The following is a 19,780-nucleotide window of genomic DNA, read 5'->3' on the forward strand; positions in this document are numbered from 1 at the left end:
CAAAAATAAATGAATTTACATAAATCCAAAAGAACTCAAATTAAATCAACTGGTCATAATTTTCTTTCTTTTTAAAATATGTTCTACTTATAGCTCAAACATCTCCCCCCATCACAGACTGACCATGATACCTGAAAACTCTGTATGCAAAGCTTATGAGCCAAGATGCTTTTCATGTCAAGAAAAAAAAAAAAAGGTTTTAAGATATTTAGATTCATTTACTACAGGGTTGGAAAAACGCTACTCAGATCTGGCCAAATCACAAGTCACTAAATGATCCTTCTGTTTTCATTATGTAACGAATACAAAGTGGGCCTCCTGAAGAGACTCTGCATGAAGTTTATGCATATAAAAGAGAGAAGATACTCAAAACATGTACAAAAGAGCAAACACAGAAAGGACCAGGTGTATAATCGAGCACTGACTCTAAGAGAATGTTCAGCAATGTAACAATGTGACACATTTGGGGAATTTTTCATAATATTTATCCATAGGATGCATTCAAACTATTTCTGTTGGTTGACAAATACAGGGTCATAAAAAAAACATTTTTATTCAGTATTATTACTGAAGATAGTCTTCAGGCTAAAGTATTAGAAATCAATTCCTCTGGAGGACAAGAAATTTGAGTGGAATAGACAGCTGGACTTATAGGAGGAAAGCAACCTCCTTGCTTTAAGGAGCTGCATTTGAAATCCTCCATTACTTTTAGATACACAGAGCAGATGACAATCAGAACCTGATTACTTGCAGACTAAGTATGTTCCCTGGAAACTAAATATGTCTTAGAGACATTTACTTCCTTTTTATTTAATGGTCATTGTCTTCATTTCAGAGCATAGAATGATCATCAGCTCTTGGTTATGGAGAGCACCAGCCATCACTATGTTTTACACCTAGTTAGTTACTCAAAGGTTGGTCCCAGCAGCACTGGCATCACCTGGGAGCTTGTCAGAAGTACAGACTCTCAGGTCCCACCCCAGGCCTACTGAATCAGCATCAGCATTTTTACAAGACTCCTAAGCACTGCTCTACTGGAGAGAACAATGAAGTAAGTCAGAAGACCCAAGTTTAAGTTTAAGCCTCAGACCCAAGACCTCACATGTATTTAAAAGTGGGTAAGACAGCATTTTTTAGACTTGGTTTCCTCAACGATAAACTGTAGGTAATAGTTGTCATTTTATTTACATATACACCTACCAAAGAGGGTTGTTTTGGGAATCAAAAAAAATGATGGATGTTAACCTCTCTGTAAATTATAAAGCACTATACAAATATAAGGCACTATTGTTAATAATAAATCCAGCTTAATTATACCTGTCCTCGTTTGATCTCTCACAGACCATCAGAAGCATGTTATTAGATTATACTACATTATTAAGATAAAAGGCTCCTTCATGTGTCACAAAGCTCTCAAGCCCCTAATCACATTGCAGCTAAATCCATCTGTTTTCATTACAAACTAAATGCCAAGCAGCCCTCCTCTTAAAGAGACTCTATCTATAACACTTATTATCTTGCCTCAAACATTTGATTTATTCTTGCAATCCATTCTTTTTTGGGCTTTACTATAATTTCCAAGATAACAAACTAACTGGTTTAACCCACTGCTAAGTCTGAGAACTGACCTGCCCTGGAAAAGACTGCTTTTGCACAAGTCCTTGGCTTTTCTGGCCCAGTTAGCAACAGCCTCTCTTCTCCAAAGCAGAGCACGGCTACAAGGCTATAGCTCACATTCAGCATTCTACATGCTGTGTTTTATGCTCAGGGAAGAAATCCAGCTTTCTCCCTAATACCCTCTTATCTTAAAAGAAGTCCATGAATCTGAAATGAAATTTCAGAAAATGAAATTTTCTAAACTGAAATGAAAATTTGAAATGAAATGAAAATTTCCTAAACTGCATCCACAGTATCCAAAAGTTGTTATGACTTTTTCTTACATATCAAATGAATGCCAGGAAGGTTCTTATAACCAGGGCTTTGTTAACCAAAATTGGATGACTTTAAAAATGAAAATCTAACTAATGCGTAAACTTATTTATTCATGAGTTTCTATAAAACCTAGTAATCAATTAACATCATAAAACGCTACAGCCATTAGCATTATAAACTACAACCTTAAACTGACTTTCCAGCTGCTCAGCAAACCCTTTCTCAAGCCAGAGCAAAACAGGCTTCCCTCTCCTGCCGGAGTTGCTTGTGCAGCCCCTACTTCCACCGTCACCCCACATGCTACGGAGACCCTTACTGAGAATTCAGACTCCATGCAGGGGAACAGAAAAGGATTAACACATGCAACTGTGCAGCAACACTTTTAGACACAGTTTAACTTAAAAAAAAAAAGTCTGCCCAGCACAAGAACAATCCCCAAGTCAGCCCAAGAGCAGAGAATTAGTACTATCAGGTGATCAGAAACAAAACCAAGGCAAACACCCATCAAATTCAATATTCAAAGTAATTATTATTAAAAGAACCACCACTGATGCATACTCAAAAACCACTATATCAAGAGGCAAAGGCTACCAGAAAAGCTCCCACTATTTCCTCAAAACGCACTTGGTTTTGATAGAAGATATGACTTTAACACATAGGAGGCACAAAAATAGTACCTTTAAGGATACTTTTTCAGACTAAGGCTACTAGGAGATGTAAGTTCCTTCTCCATGAAGAAAATGAGAGAATAGTGTATGGTATCAATGAGAGCTGCTGGGTAAGCAATCGGCCGAGTGCTTGTCTGTGGAACAGGAAAGGTGTGAGAGCAAGCTGCCTTTTCCTAACAGAGGACTCAGGGTGGGCTCCTACCAGTCTCTGTTGCTCCAAGAGAAGATCTGCTTCTTCCTTCTCCTTTTTGTATAAGATCTCCATTTCCTGTAGCCTAGAAGGAACACAAAAGCAAGAGAGGGAAGAATAAATTACGGAATCGCTGAGCTATTTCATGAATTCTACTACATTTTTAAAAGAAGTGACAGTCACGTAAGCCACATTACATCTGCACACTACCTTTTTTCCATCTCCTGTTTCATATCAATTCCTTGTTTTTCCAGAAGCTCTCTCTGGGCAAAGGTCCAGTCCACAGGCTCAGAGGGGGTCTCAGCAGAAGGAGTCTTCTCCCGCTCAGCCCGTGCTTGCTCCGGGTGGTTAAAACGAAACACATGGTTTTTACCCATGATGATGCGGTTTCCTAGCACAAAACAGAAACAGGGTTAAGAAATCATTTTTCAAATGTAGAGTATCTAAGTTTAATAACCTCACTCTCCCTAATGCAAAAAGATAGCTTTTGGAGTTTTACAAGAACGTAAATCCTAATGCTGACTATTACTTCAACCTTTAAACAAAGAGTTAAAGATTAGAGTTGCTTGCACAAGACAAGTGTTCTGAAGACTTCAAACCTCTCCCAGTCTCACCTGAGCGCAGCTGAACAGGCTGGGCCACCCTCTTGCCATTTACGTAGGTTTCTGAACGTTCACAGGGCTCCAGGGTCACAATAACTAAGAGGAACACAAACTAATGTTAGCATCACAAACCACTGGAAGAAAATAATGGAAAGCCGATGATGATGAGGATTCAAGGTAACTGGAAGAGATTCCTGCAACCAACCAAGTGGCTTAGCACCTATATAATAGTTCATTTTAGGGTACCAAAACCAGGGCTATGGCTCAGATAGAAACAGTTAAATGAATCTAACAAACCTCAGAAGAAGGAAAAAGAAGAGTCAGTTTCAGTGGTATCTGACAGTTCAGTATATAAAAATGAAAACTATCAGAAATCTTAAGTATGAGATCTAGGTAATAAGTAGAAACTTAAGATCAAAAGTTAATATTTTGATTAAGGGAGGAATAAATTATAAAGCATAAAAATATTAGATTATTGTTGTTTTGTTAATAACCTGGGCAAAAATCAAGATTGATCTCTTCTTCCCTTTTAGATAAAAATAAATTCTACTGAATTAAGACTAGAGGTCCTCCAAATTTCCCACTACCCAGGATATTTGTTCCACTCTTGTCTATTAAATAATTAACATTCAAGACCAAGCCTAATTGCCTATGCCCTGCTCAATTCTTGGCAGTAACAAAAGGGCTCCTTTTGTCCAGGCTTTTTTCATGTAAAGTAACTATGTCCGTTTCTGCATTTATAAGCAGCCCAGGTTTCCCCATTTTCAAATATTAGATTGTACAAGAAAGTATCACTGAAAGAGATAGGGAATACCAAGTCTTGGGGATTTCTCATAATACAGAAGGAAAAGGTTGTTGGAAAAGCAAAGCCAAGAACTCTCACCATCCCCACTGTTGTTTCTCTCGCTCCGGAAGATACAGTGCTCTTCTTTAATGTGAGCCCCACTCAGCACGATGTCCTGGCGCCGCTCAGCATCTGCTTGGCCAACCCTGAACACAAGAGAAAGTGTTTCCCAGGGAAATTCAGACACAAAAAGCACTGCAAACAATGAGCCTCTTTCTCCCAAAGAATATTCTTTGGTATGTACAAAAAAGGTATTGCCTTTTTTTAATCAGAGGCTTTGAACTGCAAATTCTATTTTCATATGTGATCAACCTCCCTTCATCAGAATAAGAAACGAAGGGGCAATGATACACCAAATAACTCACACAGCATTATAACAAGATACGAGTGAACTAATCTCCTGAAAGAATTCTCATAAGATGGCAGAAGGAAAAATTTTACTTAGGGTCTGGTAGGAAAAAACTATACATGTTAATTTGTTCGGCTGGTTAAAACACTTAAATAATTTGAGAAGAGTAGAGAGGAGAGTTTGTAACTATTTCAGATGGGAAAAACAGCAAATCATCACAAGAAATTTTTCAACAAACAACTTTTTAGTTATTCAATCATCTAAGAGAAAAGAAAACATTAAGTGACCAAAAGAGGAAACAAATGTACCTTGTAATTCCATCTTTGATGTAATAAAGCAGGCATTCAGACATCAGTGGGTCCTCATTGAGGTTAACAAGATGTGGGGTCTGAAAATGGTTACAGATAATCAGTTTGGAGCGAACATCCCTGAGAGGGCTGTGAGAATAACAGGGACTTACAGGAGTGCTGATGGCTTCATGGAAAATGCCCAAAGTACCTAAAAGAGGGACTTCCTTCCTTCTTAGCTGCAATTCCATAGTAAACAGAAAGTACTCTCTTCAGGCCTTCCCAAACTGCACTAATGTATTCTACTTAAAAACATGAATTCTGGAGTAAAAAACAAGATCCAACTCTTGATAAGGTCAAAGTGTGGAGAATACAAAAGAAAAATTAGGGCAGGCTAATTCCATTTCTGGATAGATTAATCATAATTTCTGTAAACACCTGGACAAAAATCTCGAAGGGCAGCAGAATCTGCCACCCTAAATATGCCACTTTGACGTATTGATTATTTTGAGCTGTAGGCACCTGAAAAACAGCACATGCAAAAAGAGTCTTTCTCTAAATTCCCCTTATCTGCCTAAAGACAGATAGTCCCAAAGAAACTCACTTGTCATCAATCCCCTTGCAGGAGTTTCAACAAGTTTCTCTCCAGGAGAGAAAACTGGAGGCTGACACCACACCCAAACTGTCACAAATGGTCACTCTTCCCATCTACTCTTCTAAGGCCCCTTCACCTTTCCTTTTTAAAAGCAATGACTCTCCCCTGGGAGGTTGACCTCCCCCTCCCCTTTCCCTATTAAGATGGCATTTAAGCCGGAATTCTCAGCCATCTCAGGGAGTTACTCATTTTTCCCTGGGTATCTCCCATGTATACATGTTAACAAGCTTTTTTGTTTTTCTCTTGTTAATCTGTCTTCTATTACAGGGGTCTCAGCCAAGAACTCAGAAAGGTAGAGGAAAAATAACTTTTCCTCTCTCACAACCTCAAGAAATATTTAATTTGTCATTTACTTTATAAATATTTTCCCACATCCTCTGTCATTTCCCTTTAAAATTTATCAGTTCTTCCATGGGCGCAGTTATTATTGTCTTTAGTTTGTTAGTCTTTATCTTAAAGAAGAAATTAAAATTACTGACATTCAATAATACATCTTATAAAAATCATCTTCATCTAACTCTAATAGTTCTAAAATCTTTTAAAAACCAACCTTCTTTGGTGAAAATACCCCACTGGAATCCAAAAATAAGTCACATGGTCTTGGGGTCAAAATCTACTCAAGATAGTGCCAGCAAATGTGGAAAAATGAAAGAAGAGTCAGATGAGAGGGTTAAGAAAAGGGACTGCAAAAGATGATTAAAAAGAAATTAGGAAACTCCTACATCTTCCCAACTAGCATCTATTGCTCTCTCTCTCTGTAGGTTAAGAACTTGCTAGTTTGAGAAAGCCAAAGCCCTGTGTGGATAGCGTTCTTTAAAACCTGTCATGACACTGGTCTGAGGAAAAGGTAACCTCAAGAACAGGTTCTTTTTTTTTTTTTTTTCCTCTTGCCTTAATAGTATTTCCCTCTAGCTTCGTTGAGATATGAATGACAAAATCTGTATATATTTAGATTGTACAACATGATTTTTTTAAGGTGTACAATGAGCCAATTTTATATATATATATACACACACTGTGCAATGACTACCACAATCAAGTTAACACATCAGAAACAGGTTCTAAAACTGAATTTGGATCTGGTCAGTGGTATGTATATCCATCCCTTCCTCGCTTGAAGAAGTCTAGAAAGTTAAAGCAAGATGGGTAAAGTAAGGAAAAGCTTTAAAACCAGAGATTTCAGTTTGGAATTTTGTGCTGTTTATAAAACAGTATGTATTCAAGTTATTTATGATTGGTGTTAAATGCCACAACTGTACAAGTTGTTATAAAAACTTTCCCCACGGTTCTTAACATTGAAAGATGTTATAAAGTACCTTAAGATACATGCAAAGGCACAATCTAAATTCTATCAAGCTTCTATAACTGTTAAAATCTCTATAATCATAAATAATATATTTGAATAAATAATGTCTTACTGGAGGAAAAATTTTTAAACTGAAAATCACTGACCTTTGGCAATATAAACATATAAAATACTGTTATTATTGTTCCAGGTCTACAGCATGTACCTAACATGTCTTTAAATCAATCTTCTTTGTTGAAAATAACACATCAGAATTTATAAAAAAGAAAAGCCTAACCAAAAGAATCCTAGCAAAAACCACAGGACTATTTCTTACCATATAAAACAAAAGTACCAATTGAAAACTCCCTACCCATTCTATGCTAACAGAGAGAGACCATTATCAGACCCTTGCATGAAGATGTTTAAGTCTCCAATAGCCAATCTGAAGTCATTTGAAGTGAAGGACCATTTACTATTAGTATGAAATACATGCTTTGTACATCATCAAATAACATGTTCTATTACTGTCATATAAATCAGCACAAAAAATAATCATTTCATAATAGTTTTCTAATTTCTAACAATAACTAAGAGGCAATTTAGTTAAGAAAGAGAAAGAAAGAAAGAAAGGAAGAAAGGAAGAAAGGAAGGAAGGAAGGAAGGAAGGAAGGAAGAAAGGAAGAAAGGAAGAAAGGAAGAAAGGAAGAAAGGAAGAAAGAAAGAAAGAAAGAAAGGGACAGAAAGAAAGCATCTTGCTATTCTAGTTAGCTAAAAGGTATCTACTACTTAGCAACTGCGATTATGTAAGTAGGACAGTAACTACTGGAGTCATTTTTTAAAAAAAAACTGAGAAGGGAGCAGAGGAGGCTAGAAGGATGAGGACAGAAATTGTTTACTCAGCACAGTGCTTGTCTATCACACAAACTGTAGAAGCAAACTGAAGTGGTATTTTTCCACACAAACCTGAACAGGTGAAATTGCTTCCAAAGAGTTATAATGCAGGGTTGCTGGCATCTGTGGGAAAATCTACATAGAAAGAGGAGCCCAACTGAAGCAAGACATGCTGGGTTAGGCTGGGAACTTAAGAGAAAGCAGCAATGAAGATGAGTAAACATACTGAATCATGACCAAAAGTTACAGATTTACTGCCTGGGAACAGATTTACTGCCTGGGATTTTATTTTATAAACAGTAAACATTTCTGAAAGCATTTTAGAAACAAGCTGGCCTTGTACTGTATGAATGAAATCAGAAATACGGAAATGAAGCCAACACTAAAGATTTAAAAGAAAAGGAAGAGGCACCCCTGAAAGACACCAAGTGCCTCGGTGACTAAGGCAAACAAAAGTGCTTCTGTTTGGTTAAGCTTCACAACACTGTTTCCTACCTTTTTAGGTGAGAAAACCCCCAGGGTTCCTCCATCTTCCCGAATGGCAACTCCCATCTCAGCCAACAAGGCCTCTCTAGGAAAAACAACAAGCACATCAGAATAACACCACCAAAATGTCAAGTAACTCAGTCTAATATGAACTGGGAAATAAAGCACCCAAAGCAAAAGCAACTGTCCACGATTAAAGTCATGGTACAAATGTGAAAGTCTCTGCTTATCCCATCATTAATGAGAAATTATTTTAAGAGAAACAGTACATTCAAAATAAATTATGTTCCTATTTTAGGTAAAGCTATATTCACCCAAACAAGCACTTTTTCACATCTGACTTTGGAGGCAGACAATAATTCATAAAGAATATGTCTACTAATATAAAAAAGGAAGAAAGGAATATTCCCTTAAGATAATACATCCAATTCAAAGAACCATTTCTTAAAAATCCAAGAAAGCAATCAGAAAGTAACTTTGATACAGGGAATATTATCTATAAATTTTCTCAAATGTCATGTTCCCATGCCCAGCATCAGACTGGTTCAGCAATCCTAGCTTAAAATCTCTACAATAAATAAGAAAATTCTAATTGTTTCATACATTCCTTTATACATCAGAATTCACCTCCACTTCATCTTCCATGAAGGGGGAAGATAAGAACTATTATTTTAAAAATGTATATTTAGCCTAATAGCAAAAGTATTATTTTGAGTTATGTTCATCTTTTGAATAGAAAACTGAGAGGCTAAGATAAAATACGGATTTTAAATGTTTGCAACTCAAACTACTTAATCTTACCAAACAGGTTCTATAAAAAGTAACTCTGAAATATGATAATCAGAACAGCTTTTTAAATTTAGGCCTTTATCAAAGGCAGTTATCTTGCAAATTAAAAACCCTATCCCTCAGTATCTTCCATTGTTATATGGATCCCCAGCAACATTTAGTACAGTAACTAAGAACTCAAGTCCCTAGAGAACATTACATTATGTGAATTTCACTTGAGTGTGAATCTCGCCATAAGTCCCAGCCAGGTTCTGTTTGTTTTGTTTTAGGAGGAAAGGTTCTTCGTTTTTACTATTTTGCCTTTTCTTACTATAAAAGTAGTCCAAATTCCCCAGAAAATTTAGAAACATTCCCAGAGTTTAACTTCCTGACCTCTCCATTCTGATGGCCTCTGTTTTACGAAGCTTCTCTTCCCAGGTTTCATTCAACTCAGCAATGATCTTCTCTGATTCCTAAGGAAGGAAATTCACAGTTCAAGTGGCAGACTCTTATAATTTAACATACCATGTCTAGGAAGGACAGCAAGAGGCAGGTGATGCCCTTTAAGGATATGAGGCAGAATCTATTATGATGAGATTTTTTTTCCTTTCTTAATACATAAAGAAATCAGCCCCAGATGTATTAATTCTTTTAAGTCCTAATAAAAATACCTTAAGAGTGTGTGTGTGTGTGTGTGTGTGTGTGTGCGTGCGTGCGTGCGTGTGTGTGAAGAAAGGTAGTATTAACATTCCAAAATGCAAGGGAATATTTCTCCCAAAGGTATTCATTGCTGTTTTGTTTCATTATAATTTCACCATAACACCAACAGGGTTCAGAACATGCTCCCCCCAAATATGATGCCTCAGCATATTGAATATTTTAAGTTGAAGTGATTTAAGAAATGGTACAAGCAGGAAGGACTCTGATCTCCTCCAGAAGCAAGTCATAAGACCCTCAGGAGATATAAACTCCCTACACCTGGAGGAAAGGAGTGTCCTTATTTCCAAAGATGGGGGAACACCAAGAAGAATCTGAATTAGGCCTTGATAAGGCTTCCCATTTAGTACACGTGCACCTCGTCTTACTGTGCTTTATGTTCCTGCACTTCGCAGGTACAGTGTTTTTTACAGATAGAAAGTCCATGGCAATTCTGCATCGAGCAAGTCTATCGGTACCATTTTTACAACAGCATTAGCTCACTTCGTGTCTCCCTGTCACAATTTGGTAATTCTTGCAATATTTCAAACTTTTTCATTATTACTATACTTGTTATGGTGATCTGTGATCAATGACCTTTGATGTTAGTACTACAGCTCCCTGAAGGCTCAGATGATAGCATTTTTTTTAGTAATAAGATATTTTTTAATTAAGATATATACATTGTGTGCTACTGCACTTAACAGACTACAGGATAGTATAAACCTAGCTTTTATATGCACTGGGAAACCAAAACATCTGTGTGACTCACTTTGCTGTGATAGTCACTTAACAGTGGTGGTCTAGAACTGAACCTCCAGTATGTTCGAGGTGTGCCTGTACTCTTGACTCATCCCCCTCTGTCTTACCACATCTTTCCACAACTTTCCACTCTTCACCAAACTTAGCATAAAAATGCTCATATTTAACACTTCTTTGGGTCTTCATTTCCTTATGAAGTCTCTCATGTCACATAAAACTTGTATTAAATAAACTTGTATGCTTTTTCTCTTGTTAATCTCCCTTTTGTTAAGGGTCCCCAGCCAAGAACCTAGAAGGGTAGAAGGAATGATATTTTTCCTCCTCTACAACACAATATTCCCTGAACACAACCCAATACCCAATACAGAAAGGTTTAGTCTTTTTTTTTAAGTCTTTTTTTTTTTTTGGTGGGGAGAGGTAATTAAGTTTACTTGTTTATTTTTGGAGGACGTGCCAGGGATTGAACCCAGGACCTCATGCATGCTAAGCATGAGCTCTACTGCTTGAGCTACACCCTTCCCCGAGAAAGGTTTAGTATTAATCTCATCTGAAGGCATGTAGCTATTAGAGTGACAATTTCCCAATCTCTTGCTGAGTGTTTATTACATGTGAGAAATATAAGAACTAAAACATGTTTCCTGATTTCAAGGAGCTTACTCTATATTAGGGAGAGAAAGAAGTAACTGGTCATTTGTTCATTCAATAATTATATATAACCCCATTATATGCCAAGCCCTGTTCTAGGCAACTAGAAGTAAGTCAGGGAACAAAATTTTTACCTTTCATGAGACTTATATTCTAGTAAAGAGACCAAGAAAATCAATCAATTTTAATCAATAAGTCAAGTGTATAGTATGACAGACAGTGATAAGAGCTTTGTAGATAAATAAAGGCAAGGAAAAGAGAGAGTGTAGGGGGAAGGGTGAGGAGGGAGCAATCTGGAGTGGGGTTCTCTGGACAGGGCTCAGTGACAAGGTTCTATGTGAGTAGAGACAAAGGAAAAGCAGGAACTGCCACATGGGCATGTGAGGGAATCGGTAGGAAATGCCTGGCATTTTCCAGGAACAGCAGCAGGGCTAGAGCAGCATGTTCGAGGACTGTGAATGGGAACAGTAGAAGAAAACAACCGAACAGTGTGCTGAGTGCTAGGACTGAAGTATTCGCAGGTCCGCTGGAGTGGGGGATGAGTCAAAGCTGAGTGATACTTACCTTGTGAGTAAAGGATAGGCAGCAGGAACTGATGAGGCAAAAAATGGAGAGGGAAGGGGTACCAAACAAGAGGATGAGCATATGCAAAAAGCAGAAAACGCTAGCCATGGAGATGAAATTAGAAAGTCAGATATGATGGTGATAACAATGATGAGACGACAGTAGTATGATTCAGGGTGAAAAGTCTTAACAGTTCACAAAATACTTCACTGTATAATTCATTTAACAAGCTACTGTACGAAGCCTCTGGGATCCCCAAACATAACTATCTACATAGAAAGAAACTGTGAGTATGTAATACAAGCCCTAAACCCTCTGGCATTTGGTTTTCTGGAATGAAGCATGGGAGCATGTCAAAAAGCCAAGAGTAAAGATTCAAGGCAGCAGCTGCAAAAGCAAAGGAGTACAGAAGTCAGAAGAAACAGAAGAGCATGATGATGATGATGATGAAGGAAAAAAGGAAGGACAACAGCTAGCTAAGCTAGGCAAAGAGCAAAACTGATAAAAGCTAGAAAAGGCCTGGCTATCAGTAAGGTGGATATAAAGGGAGCTATGTAGGAGGTACCCAGAAAAGAAATGAGTCACTTACAAAGTAGAACAAGTCTGCAGGAAAGGTCAGGAGGGTAGACGCAAAATCATCTAAACTGGTTCTCATTAACCACCCCCGACCCCCCATTCCGGATCACGACCAGAGGCTGAAAGACTGAAACAGCTACCTGAAGGGTATCCCTGCACAGTCCTCCAACAGGGATGAATAAAAGGCAGTGTATACGTCACTCCAAAGCTAAGTGAGGAAACAAGCCAGCCACACTGGAGCGCCAGCAACCAGGAAAAACCCATACAATTCTGGCAAGGAGTGAGATGGCCAGGAACGGACGTGTCCAGGTACCAAGTTGTCAAGAGCATATATATAATGCGCCACAGAAGTTGCTCAACAACAACTTGAACTAAATGCTTCTAAATGCTTCTGCAAATGACTGTAAAAGGGCAAATATAAGACAAACTGGCACCATAACCTATAAGATGGTAAGTCTTATTGAAGACAGCTGGGTGGAAATCTTTACACTCTCAAGGTGACAACTTTTCCTGGGTTCAATCCCCAGCACCTCCATTGAAAAACTAACTAAATAAATAAACATAATTACCTCCCCCCGGAAAAAAAATCAAAGCCACAACTTCAAAAACAAAGGAATGGTGTAACAGGACGCCTAACCAACAGCACCTAGACTAGTGCCTTTTATATATGCTGCGGTCCACAAGCTACTTATGCTGGTTAGGAAATACAAACTGACCTATGAGATACTTAAAATATTTTTTTTTTCCTCACTGGTTATCTTCAGAAAAAGAGTATGTCAGAGCAGAGGTTTAGCTGGCTGTGTTAAAGCTATTCTATTTTGGGACAACTGTAAACTCACCCCAAGGAAGCAAAGTTACTGTCTAGGAATCCTCTTACCATCTTCCTGCCAACTCTAATGTGAACTCTGATTTTACTTACTACCTGGAGGGTAAATCAGAATATGATCGCCTTGTAGATAAGAGATTTAATGAGTAACCTGACTAAGGTATTACTTTCATTTTTCATTACAGCTTCAAGTTGTAATTTTTATGTTGTCTAGAAAGCTATTTTTTTAAAACTTTGAAGAAAGGTGAGAGAAAATGATATTGAGTGCCATACCAGCAAAACTTCAGTGATGAAAAAAGCCGTTTACTCCGGAAGCATTCTAGAAATAAAGAGACTGAGGACCAGAGAAACTAAGTAATTATCCTGAGGTCACACTTTTCCCTGAGTTGAGTCTAATAAAGGCACAATCAATAGGTTTTAAAGAAAATATTCTACGAAACAGCTCACTATAAATTAAGAAAGAATGAGGACTATTCTTCCTTCAAGCCTGAGTAACAAACTGAGTATAAAAAAATAGAGATGCCAACAGGAAGACAGCTTTCAGTCTGAGTCATCAACTTACTCTGCAGGCAGGCCTGGCATGCTGGTGTCCAGTGCTGCTCGTGACTCATTCTAGAAGCCTAATTAAAGATTAAACTGAAATTGGGATTCACACTCCAAAAATGAGGAATCAAGGAGACACTTTAAGGGTCCTTTCTTCCTGCAGGTACTGTACATTATAAAATTCTGAAAAAAATCGAGTGACATCAGGAACTTTTTTTTAAAGCTCCAAGGAATGTTGGGCTCAGGCGTCATTCACCTTTGATCTCACACCATGTTGTGCCTAGCCAGTTGTACAGCACTTGGTCCATAATTATGTTCATATGGCTAAGCACAATTTAATTTCTTCATCATGATTCAGTTAAGGTGGCAGAGAAGTCCATAGAACAAGTCAGAAATATTTCCCTGAAAAAAAATTACAGTTTAAGTTGTGATATTTAAAAAGTTAAATGCTTACTACAACATGGAACATTCCTTGAAGCCATCAGATAGGTTTTACTGTACTGAACACAGCATGCTTCAGAAGTGTGTTCCAAGCACTGGGCCCTCAGGCTGCCTAGCACAGCATTTACCCTTGCGTGCTTCTGTAATGGATATCTGTGGCTATTTATAGTCTAAGCCTAAGCAATGGCACTCACAGTACTGACTTTGATGCCAGACTAATAAACACCAGAGCCACCACGTAGTTGCTGTAGCTACATGTTTAAAACCTTTTTAAGTAGGAATCCAAATCAAGGATACAACATCTCAACTTAGTTTGAGTTGCAACTACAAACTGAAAGCAACTGCCCTTCACTCTCTTTTGCCAGAGGTTTGTGGAGGGCTCAGGATATTTACAATGGGTAACGTAGGTCTCTTCCATATGGCAACAGGCTATTCCTGAATGAAGCAATAGTAACACCTGTGTAAAAGTATTCTACCACCTCATCATTTTTTTAAGTCAAAAATAAAGAGAAGTAAAGGGACATAAAATGTTATGAAAATGAATTAACCGCCTCTATTACCATTTTCCATGACAGTATTTTTCTCGTACAATGTCATGTCTTAGGAATGCCACTCCTTAATACTCAACAATCAAACAGTCCAAAAATGAGAAATTCTCAAGCATTTCTATAGTACGACCACTGCCTTGCCCTGTGAACACAAGGTGTTACCTGCCTGCAGCATTAAAACGGAGGTCTGCCAGAACCGAATTCCTACCACTCACAAAACAGGAGCAGAACTAAGGTACTTATGCTTCAGTAAACCACCATGCTGCATTAAAAACCCAAGATTAAATGAAAAACCGTAAAGAAGCTATTTTCTAAAGCTAGGTAAAATGGAAGATGTCATTTATGTTGGCTTAAGCGGGAATTAAAACAGAAACTTATTTCCTGATTAAAGTACTACAGTTCCACTGAGCAGCCAGGCCAGGGAAGGCTTTCTGGAGTGACGGCAGTGTTACTCCTGAGAGACTGTCTGGAAGATACTGGGCGACCTAATGCTTAAAGAGTCTGCTCAACATCTTGACTCAATATTCAACATTATTTTCATCTGGTTCTCCTTGGCAGTTGGGAAGAATTTTTTTTCCTACACAAGATGTGTTAAAGGAAAGTGTAATCTCATTTGGACACGAAAGTAAGATTCAAATAGTAAGATTCAAAAATCCCCAAAGAAAAATAACACTTATATTAAACAGGAAATGGAAGATTTCACTTGTCCTTTCCACAGAACCCCCGCATGTCCCCACTGGCCTGAACAGAACCACTTTGTCACTGTTGCCTATAATGACAAAATACAGAAATAAAACCCTTTTTGCATACGGCTTTGCTAACATCTTCAATAAAATTTAAAAGTCAATTTTACAACAGTAAGAAATTATCCTTCACTCTGCAACATTTAATGAAAACATTTCCCCCTCCCTCTCTCTTTGCCAGGTATTTTTGAACTTCACTTACTTTCCACTAACATGTTCTGAAGGAAGAAACACAATCATTACTTTTGCTTCCAAAGGATGTTATGGTAGAAGTGAGCAAAATGCCGAGGGAAAAGGTAGGCTGACTAAGAAGCAAAAGCTTGAAATAACCTAAATGTCCATAGACAGATTACTGGAGAAAGAAGTTGTGGTACATTTATACAATGGAATACTACTCAGCCATAAAAAATGATAAAATAATGCCATTTGCAGCAACATGGATGGCCCTGGAGAATGTATTTCTAAGTGAAGTAAGCCAGAAAGAGAAAGAAAAATACCAAATGATATCACTCATATGTGGAATCTAAAAAAAAAAAAGACAAATGAACTTATATATAAAACAAACAAACTCACAGATATAGAATACAGACTTGTGGTTGCCAGGGGTGAGGGGGGTGGGAAGGGATAAACAGGGAATTTGAGATTTGCAGATACTGACTGGTATACATAAAATAGATAAACAAGCTTATACTGTGTAACACAGGGAAATATATTCAATATCTTGTAGTAGCTTACGGTGAAAAAGAATATGAAAATGAATATACGTATATTCATGTATGACTGAAGAATTGTGCTGTACACCAGAAATTGACACAATACTGTAAATTGACTATACCTCAATAAAAAATATATAAAAAAAGAAAAAAAAGAGAAGAAGCAAAAGCTCATTCTTCATACAAAATCTTTTTCAGCCTCACCTGCAAACCAAAATGAGAGCGTCTACCACCTTCAATTACCAAGCTTAAGTCCCTTTTAGTGATGCCATAAACCTTTTCAAATTTAATTTGTCAAAGTGTGTCACTGTTCTCAACAGTCCTGTGGTGGAAGATGCTGAGTACAACATGAAGGGGGCTGCACACTGTGGCAGGGCTGCAACTTCCCAGCTCCTTAAGTTTTTCTGTCCTCCTTGTTTTTCCTACCCTGGTACTCCTTTCTTTCTTTCTTTTCTTTTTTGGGGGGAGATAATAAAGTTTATTTATTATTTATTTGTTGATGGCAGTGCTGGGGATTAAACCAAGGACCTCATGCATGCTAGGCGTGCATCCTGCCACTAAGCTATACCCTCCCCCTCTACCCTGGTACTTTTGAATACAAAGGCCACAAGGTACAGATCAAACTAGCATTCTGGAGGTGACAAGCAGGGAAAGAAAAGGCATTTGTGATGTTGTCACAGTGATTTGATGGATGGCACCACAGGTGACAACTGTCTGCTCTCATTGCATTCACCCACAGGAAGAGAGAACCTATGAGTCAGAAGGCCTTGCTTCTCCTAACTTTCACATTCATGAAGAGAGACAAGAAAGTACATGACAGAGCCAGCAATAATCTGGGAAAGCCACGCTGGGTGCCATGGCAGGTTACCTGCACATGTGGGTCACTAAGATTTGTGACCCCATGTGCACCAGCACAGGAGGAGGCATCTCTTCTATGGCAGTGATCACAGGGCTTTCTACGAACTTACAGAAAAGATATCATTTCACGTGCCTCTGAATAAACCTGGTACAATCTGCCCACACATCTCTCCTTCACATCTCTGCCTGGCCATGTCAGAATCAAGCATTATGGTGAAAAGAAATTAATCACCTTACAAAGCAGCAAATTTCATTTTCAGGACACCTTTGAGTTAGAAAGTTCTTTCATACGCTGAACCAAAATCTCGGTGACTTTTAGTCCTAATTCTGCCATGTGGAGCTATGTATAGTATTTCTCATTGCGTCTGAATTACTTCTTACCTTTAGACGTTCAATGGCTTCCTCTCCTCCGGGTGTAGACATGATTCTCTCCTGAATACTGGTCACAGATGTTAAGCCCACCTGACTATTGAGTGAGCAGGAAGACGGAGATGAAGTAAGGGACCCCATGGATGCTGTGGAAAAATTGCCAGGACGTTGATTCTCAGAGGCTAGCAAGTACCTATGTTTACTGTTCTGAAAATCTTTCAGATCTGGGAGATAGAAAGAAGGGAAGGCAGAAAAAGTGGAAAAAAGGGAAAGGAGCAGAAGAAAAGACAGGAAGGAACACCAGTATAAGAAAGGATAGCATTAAAGCGCCAAGACAAAGACAAGTTATGATACAAAGACAAGTTATAATTGTTCTAGATGGCAGTTCTAAAACATGTCTGTCTTTAATAAAGGTAAGATAGAGGTTAAGAACCACTTCTGAATTTCCAAACTAAAAAGTTCCAGAGTGGGTTAACACTGTGCCTGGTAGGGAGTCATCAGAGCCTCAAAGGATATTGCCTAGGAACTGTCCCTCAACAACCATGCTACATTCCTTCTATTCCTTCTGTGGCTCCAAATCTACAATGTCTTAGGTTTACACTACTCTTAAATCCCAATAGTTTGCAACAGTAAGGGAAAAAAGATGATAATTTATTTATCAATATCAATACATATCAGCCTGGCCCAATATTTTAAGGCATTCAGCAGAACTTTCCCAAGAAAATGTTACATTAAAACAAATATGTGAGCTCTTAGTAGTGTTTTCTGTATGCTTAAAAGGATTTTTTAAATATGCCTTCTAAAAAAAGGAGAGGTAATATAGAAATGACAGGAATTTTGTATAAGTCTTAGTTAAGAACTCAGGGCTGATTACCTCAATAGGGAAGAACAACTAGGAAATTACTGAATTTGGTGTAGCTCACATACATCTATTAGAGCAAGCAAAAATTAAGTCTGATTATTTGCTAATTTAAGTAAGGCTCTTACTTTATCTAATAGCATGACCATGAGTCACTGGTAAGCTGAGTTCCTACATGGAATGCAAGTTTTAGAAACATACCTTCATTTACTAAGGTCATCAATAGAGTTTTAAGCTTCGCTTCTAAACTTAGTTTTGGTAAAAAGAGCCACAAACAACAAATTCACTAATTTTCTTTCTCTGATTAGTCATCCTTCTCAAACAGGCACCAGAGGAAATCCACAGGTATTCCTATTTTTAAATTAGCTCATTTTTAAATGTAAGGAAATCTACATTGCTTAAAATTCATATTTAAACTAAGTAAGTTTTCCTTAAAGGATATAATGTGAGTCAACACAGACAGTCAGAAAAAACATTATTAGCTTTCTCTGGGTCTATCCATCTGAACTTAATCAAAGCTAGTTCTTGAAGCCAGTTAAAACGTTGCTTCAAGACAGTTTGAAAACCACCATCTGCAAATATAGAACACAGGAAAACAAGCAAGTTTTAAAAGGGGATAGGAACTGGAACAAAAAATTAGCCATCTGGTGATGGCAGCCAGGTGGGAAAGAATGAGATGGATGGAGTTTAGGAGGTCCAACTGACACATGCAAGCCCTGAAAGGAATTAAGAGTAGTGATCAAAACAGAAACTTAGAAATAATCAGGGCCGCTTTCCTGCACGGATACAGAATTAAACTTAGTCATGCATAGCTTTTTGGGAGATGCCACAACTGCTTAGAAAAGAGTGAGGAAACAAGCTGGCAGCAGCACCACCTGGAGCACAAAAGCAAGAACAAGAGGGTATCTTTCCCACACCAGTATCAGTCAGCTTTGGAAATCTCAGACAGAGCTGTTCCAGTCCAAGAGTCACTCTGCATTCAGACATTATCGTGTCTTCAAGGCCCAACCTCATCACAGCAGCCAGGGCTACATTTGGTTTCTCATATGTATTTCTCCTCACTGTCTGCCAAGCCTTATTACATGCCCTACTATAGAAACAAACAAACAAACAAAAAAGAGAGTAAAAATCTAAAACTTAACCCCCAAAATCAAGATTCTTCTTTCATTCTAAGATAATTCTTTGATGAATTATCTTAAAAGGGTAAGAAGTTATTTTCTCACCAACATAATGATACATATGGAGAGACTAATGAGGTGTGATCCTTTATAAAATGGCCTCATTTCAAGTACACATTTTAGATACCCAAGTTTTAAAAATTTAATCTGTAATTCATGAAAAAGAAAAAAAGAAGTTTACCTAACCATCAAATAGCCGAGGCCCAAGATATGGAAGAAATCACCTCAGGACAAGCACAGGTGAGTCCAACATTCACAGAGCTACTCAATCATAAAGAGTTTGGCCAACTAGAAGTGACTGCTTTTAATTATACATACACTAAGGCTCAGAATTACATGGCTAATTAAAAAGAATTTTTCTATTAAATAATCAGACCCTGAAGGATCAAGAGGCCAAAAAAGGTGTAATAACAATTAAAAACTAAGGCTCTGAATTACACTACCCAGTCTGACCACACAGAAACCATGGGATCTCACTTGGTAAACTAACCACTCCAGG

The 19,780-nt window shown here is 37.9% G+C and overlaps 1 protein-coding gene across 14 annotated transcripts in view; it reads right to left on the reverse strand.

Annotated features, from left to right (window-relative positions):
• Positions 1-19,780, reverse strand: part of KIF1B (kinesin family member 1B) — a 139,750-nt gene that overhangs the window by 65,902 nt on the left and 54,068 nt on the right. For 7 of the 14 annotated variants that reach the window (XR_010383980.1, XR_010383979.1, XM_064494066.1 and 4 more), the window contains 8 exons: positions 17,257-17,468; positions 9,354-9,433; positions 8,202-8,277; positions 4,894-4,973; positions 4,276-4,382; positions 3,405-3,488; positions 3,001-3,181; positions 2,803-2,875 (listed from right to left, as the gene is read on the reverse strand). Coding sequence is in view for 12 of the 14 variants with exons in the window: in XM_064494066.1 (XP_064350136.1) it covers positions 2,803-2,875; positions 3,001-3,181; positions 3,405-3,488; positions 4,276-4,382; positions 4,894-4,973; positions 8,202-8,277; positions 9,354-9,433; positions 17,257-17,468 (893 nt within the window). In the remaining 2 variants the exon portion in view is untranslated. The remainder of the gene's footprint in view (positions 1-2,802; positions 2,876-3,000; positions 3,182-3,404; positions 3,489-4,275; positions 4,383-4,893; positions 4,974-8,201; positions 8,278-9,353; positions 9,434-17,256; positions 17,469-19,780) is intronic. The other 7 variants (XM_064494068.1, XM_064494067.1, XM_031464035.2 and 4 more) reach the window with 1 other exon arrangement.

This window comes from Camelus dromedarius, chromosome 14 (assembly GCF_036321535.1).
Source record: "Camelus dromedarius isolate mCamDro1 chromosome 14, mCamDro1.pat, whole genome shotgun sequence".
NCBI lineage: Eukaryota > Metazoa > Chordata > Mammalia > Artiodactyla > Camelidae > Camelus > Camelus dromedarius.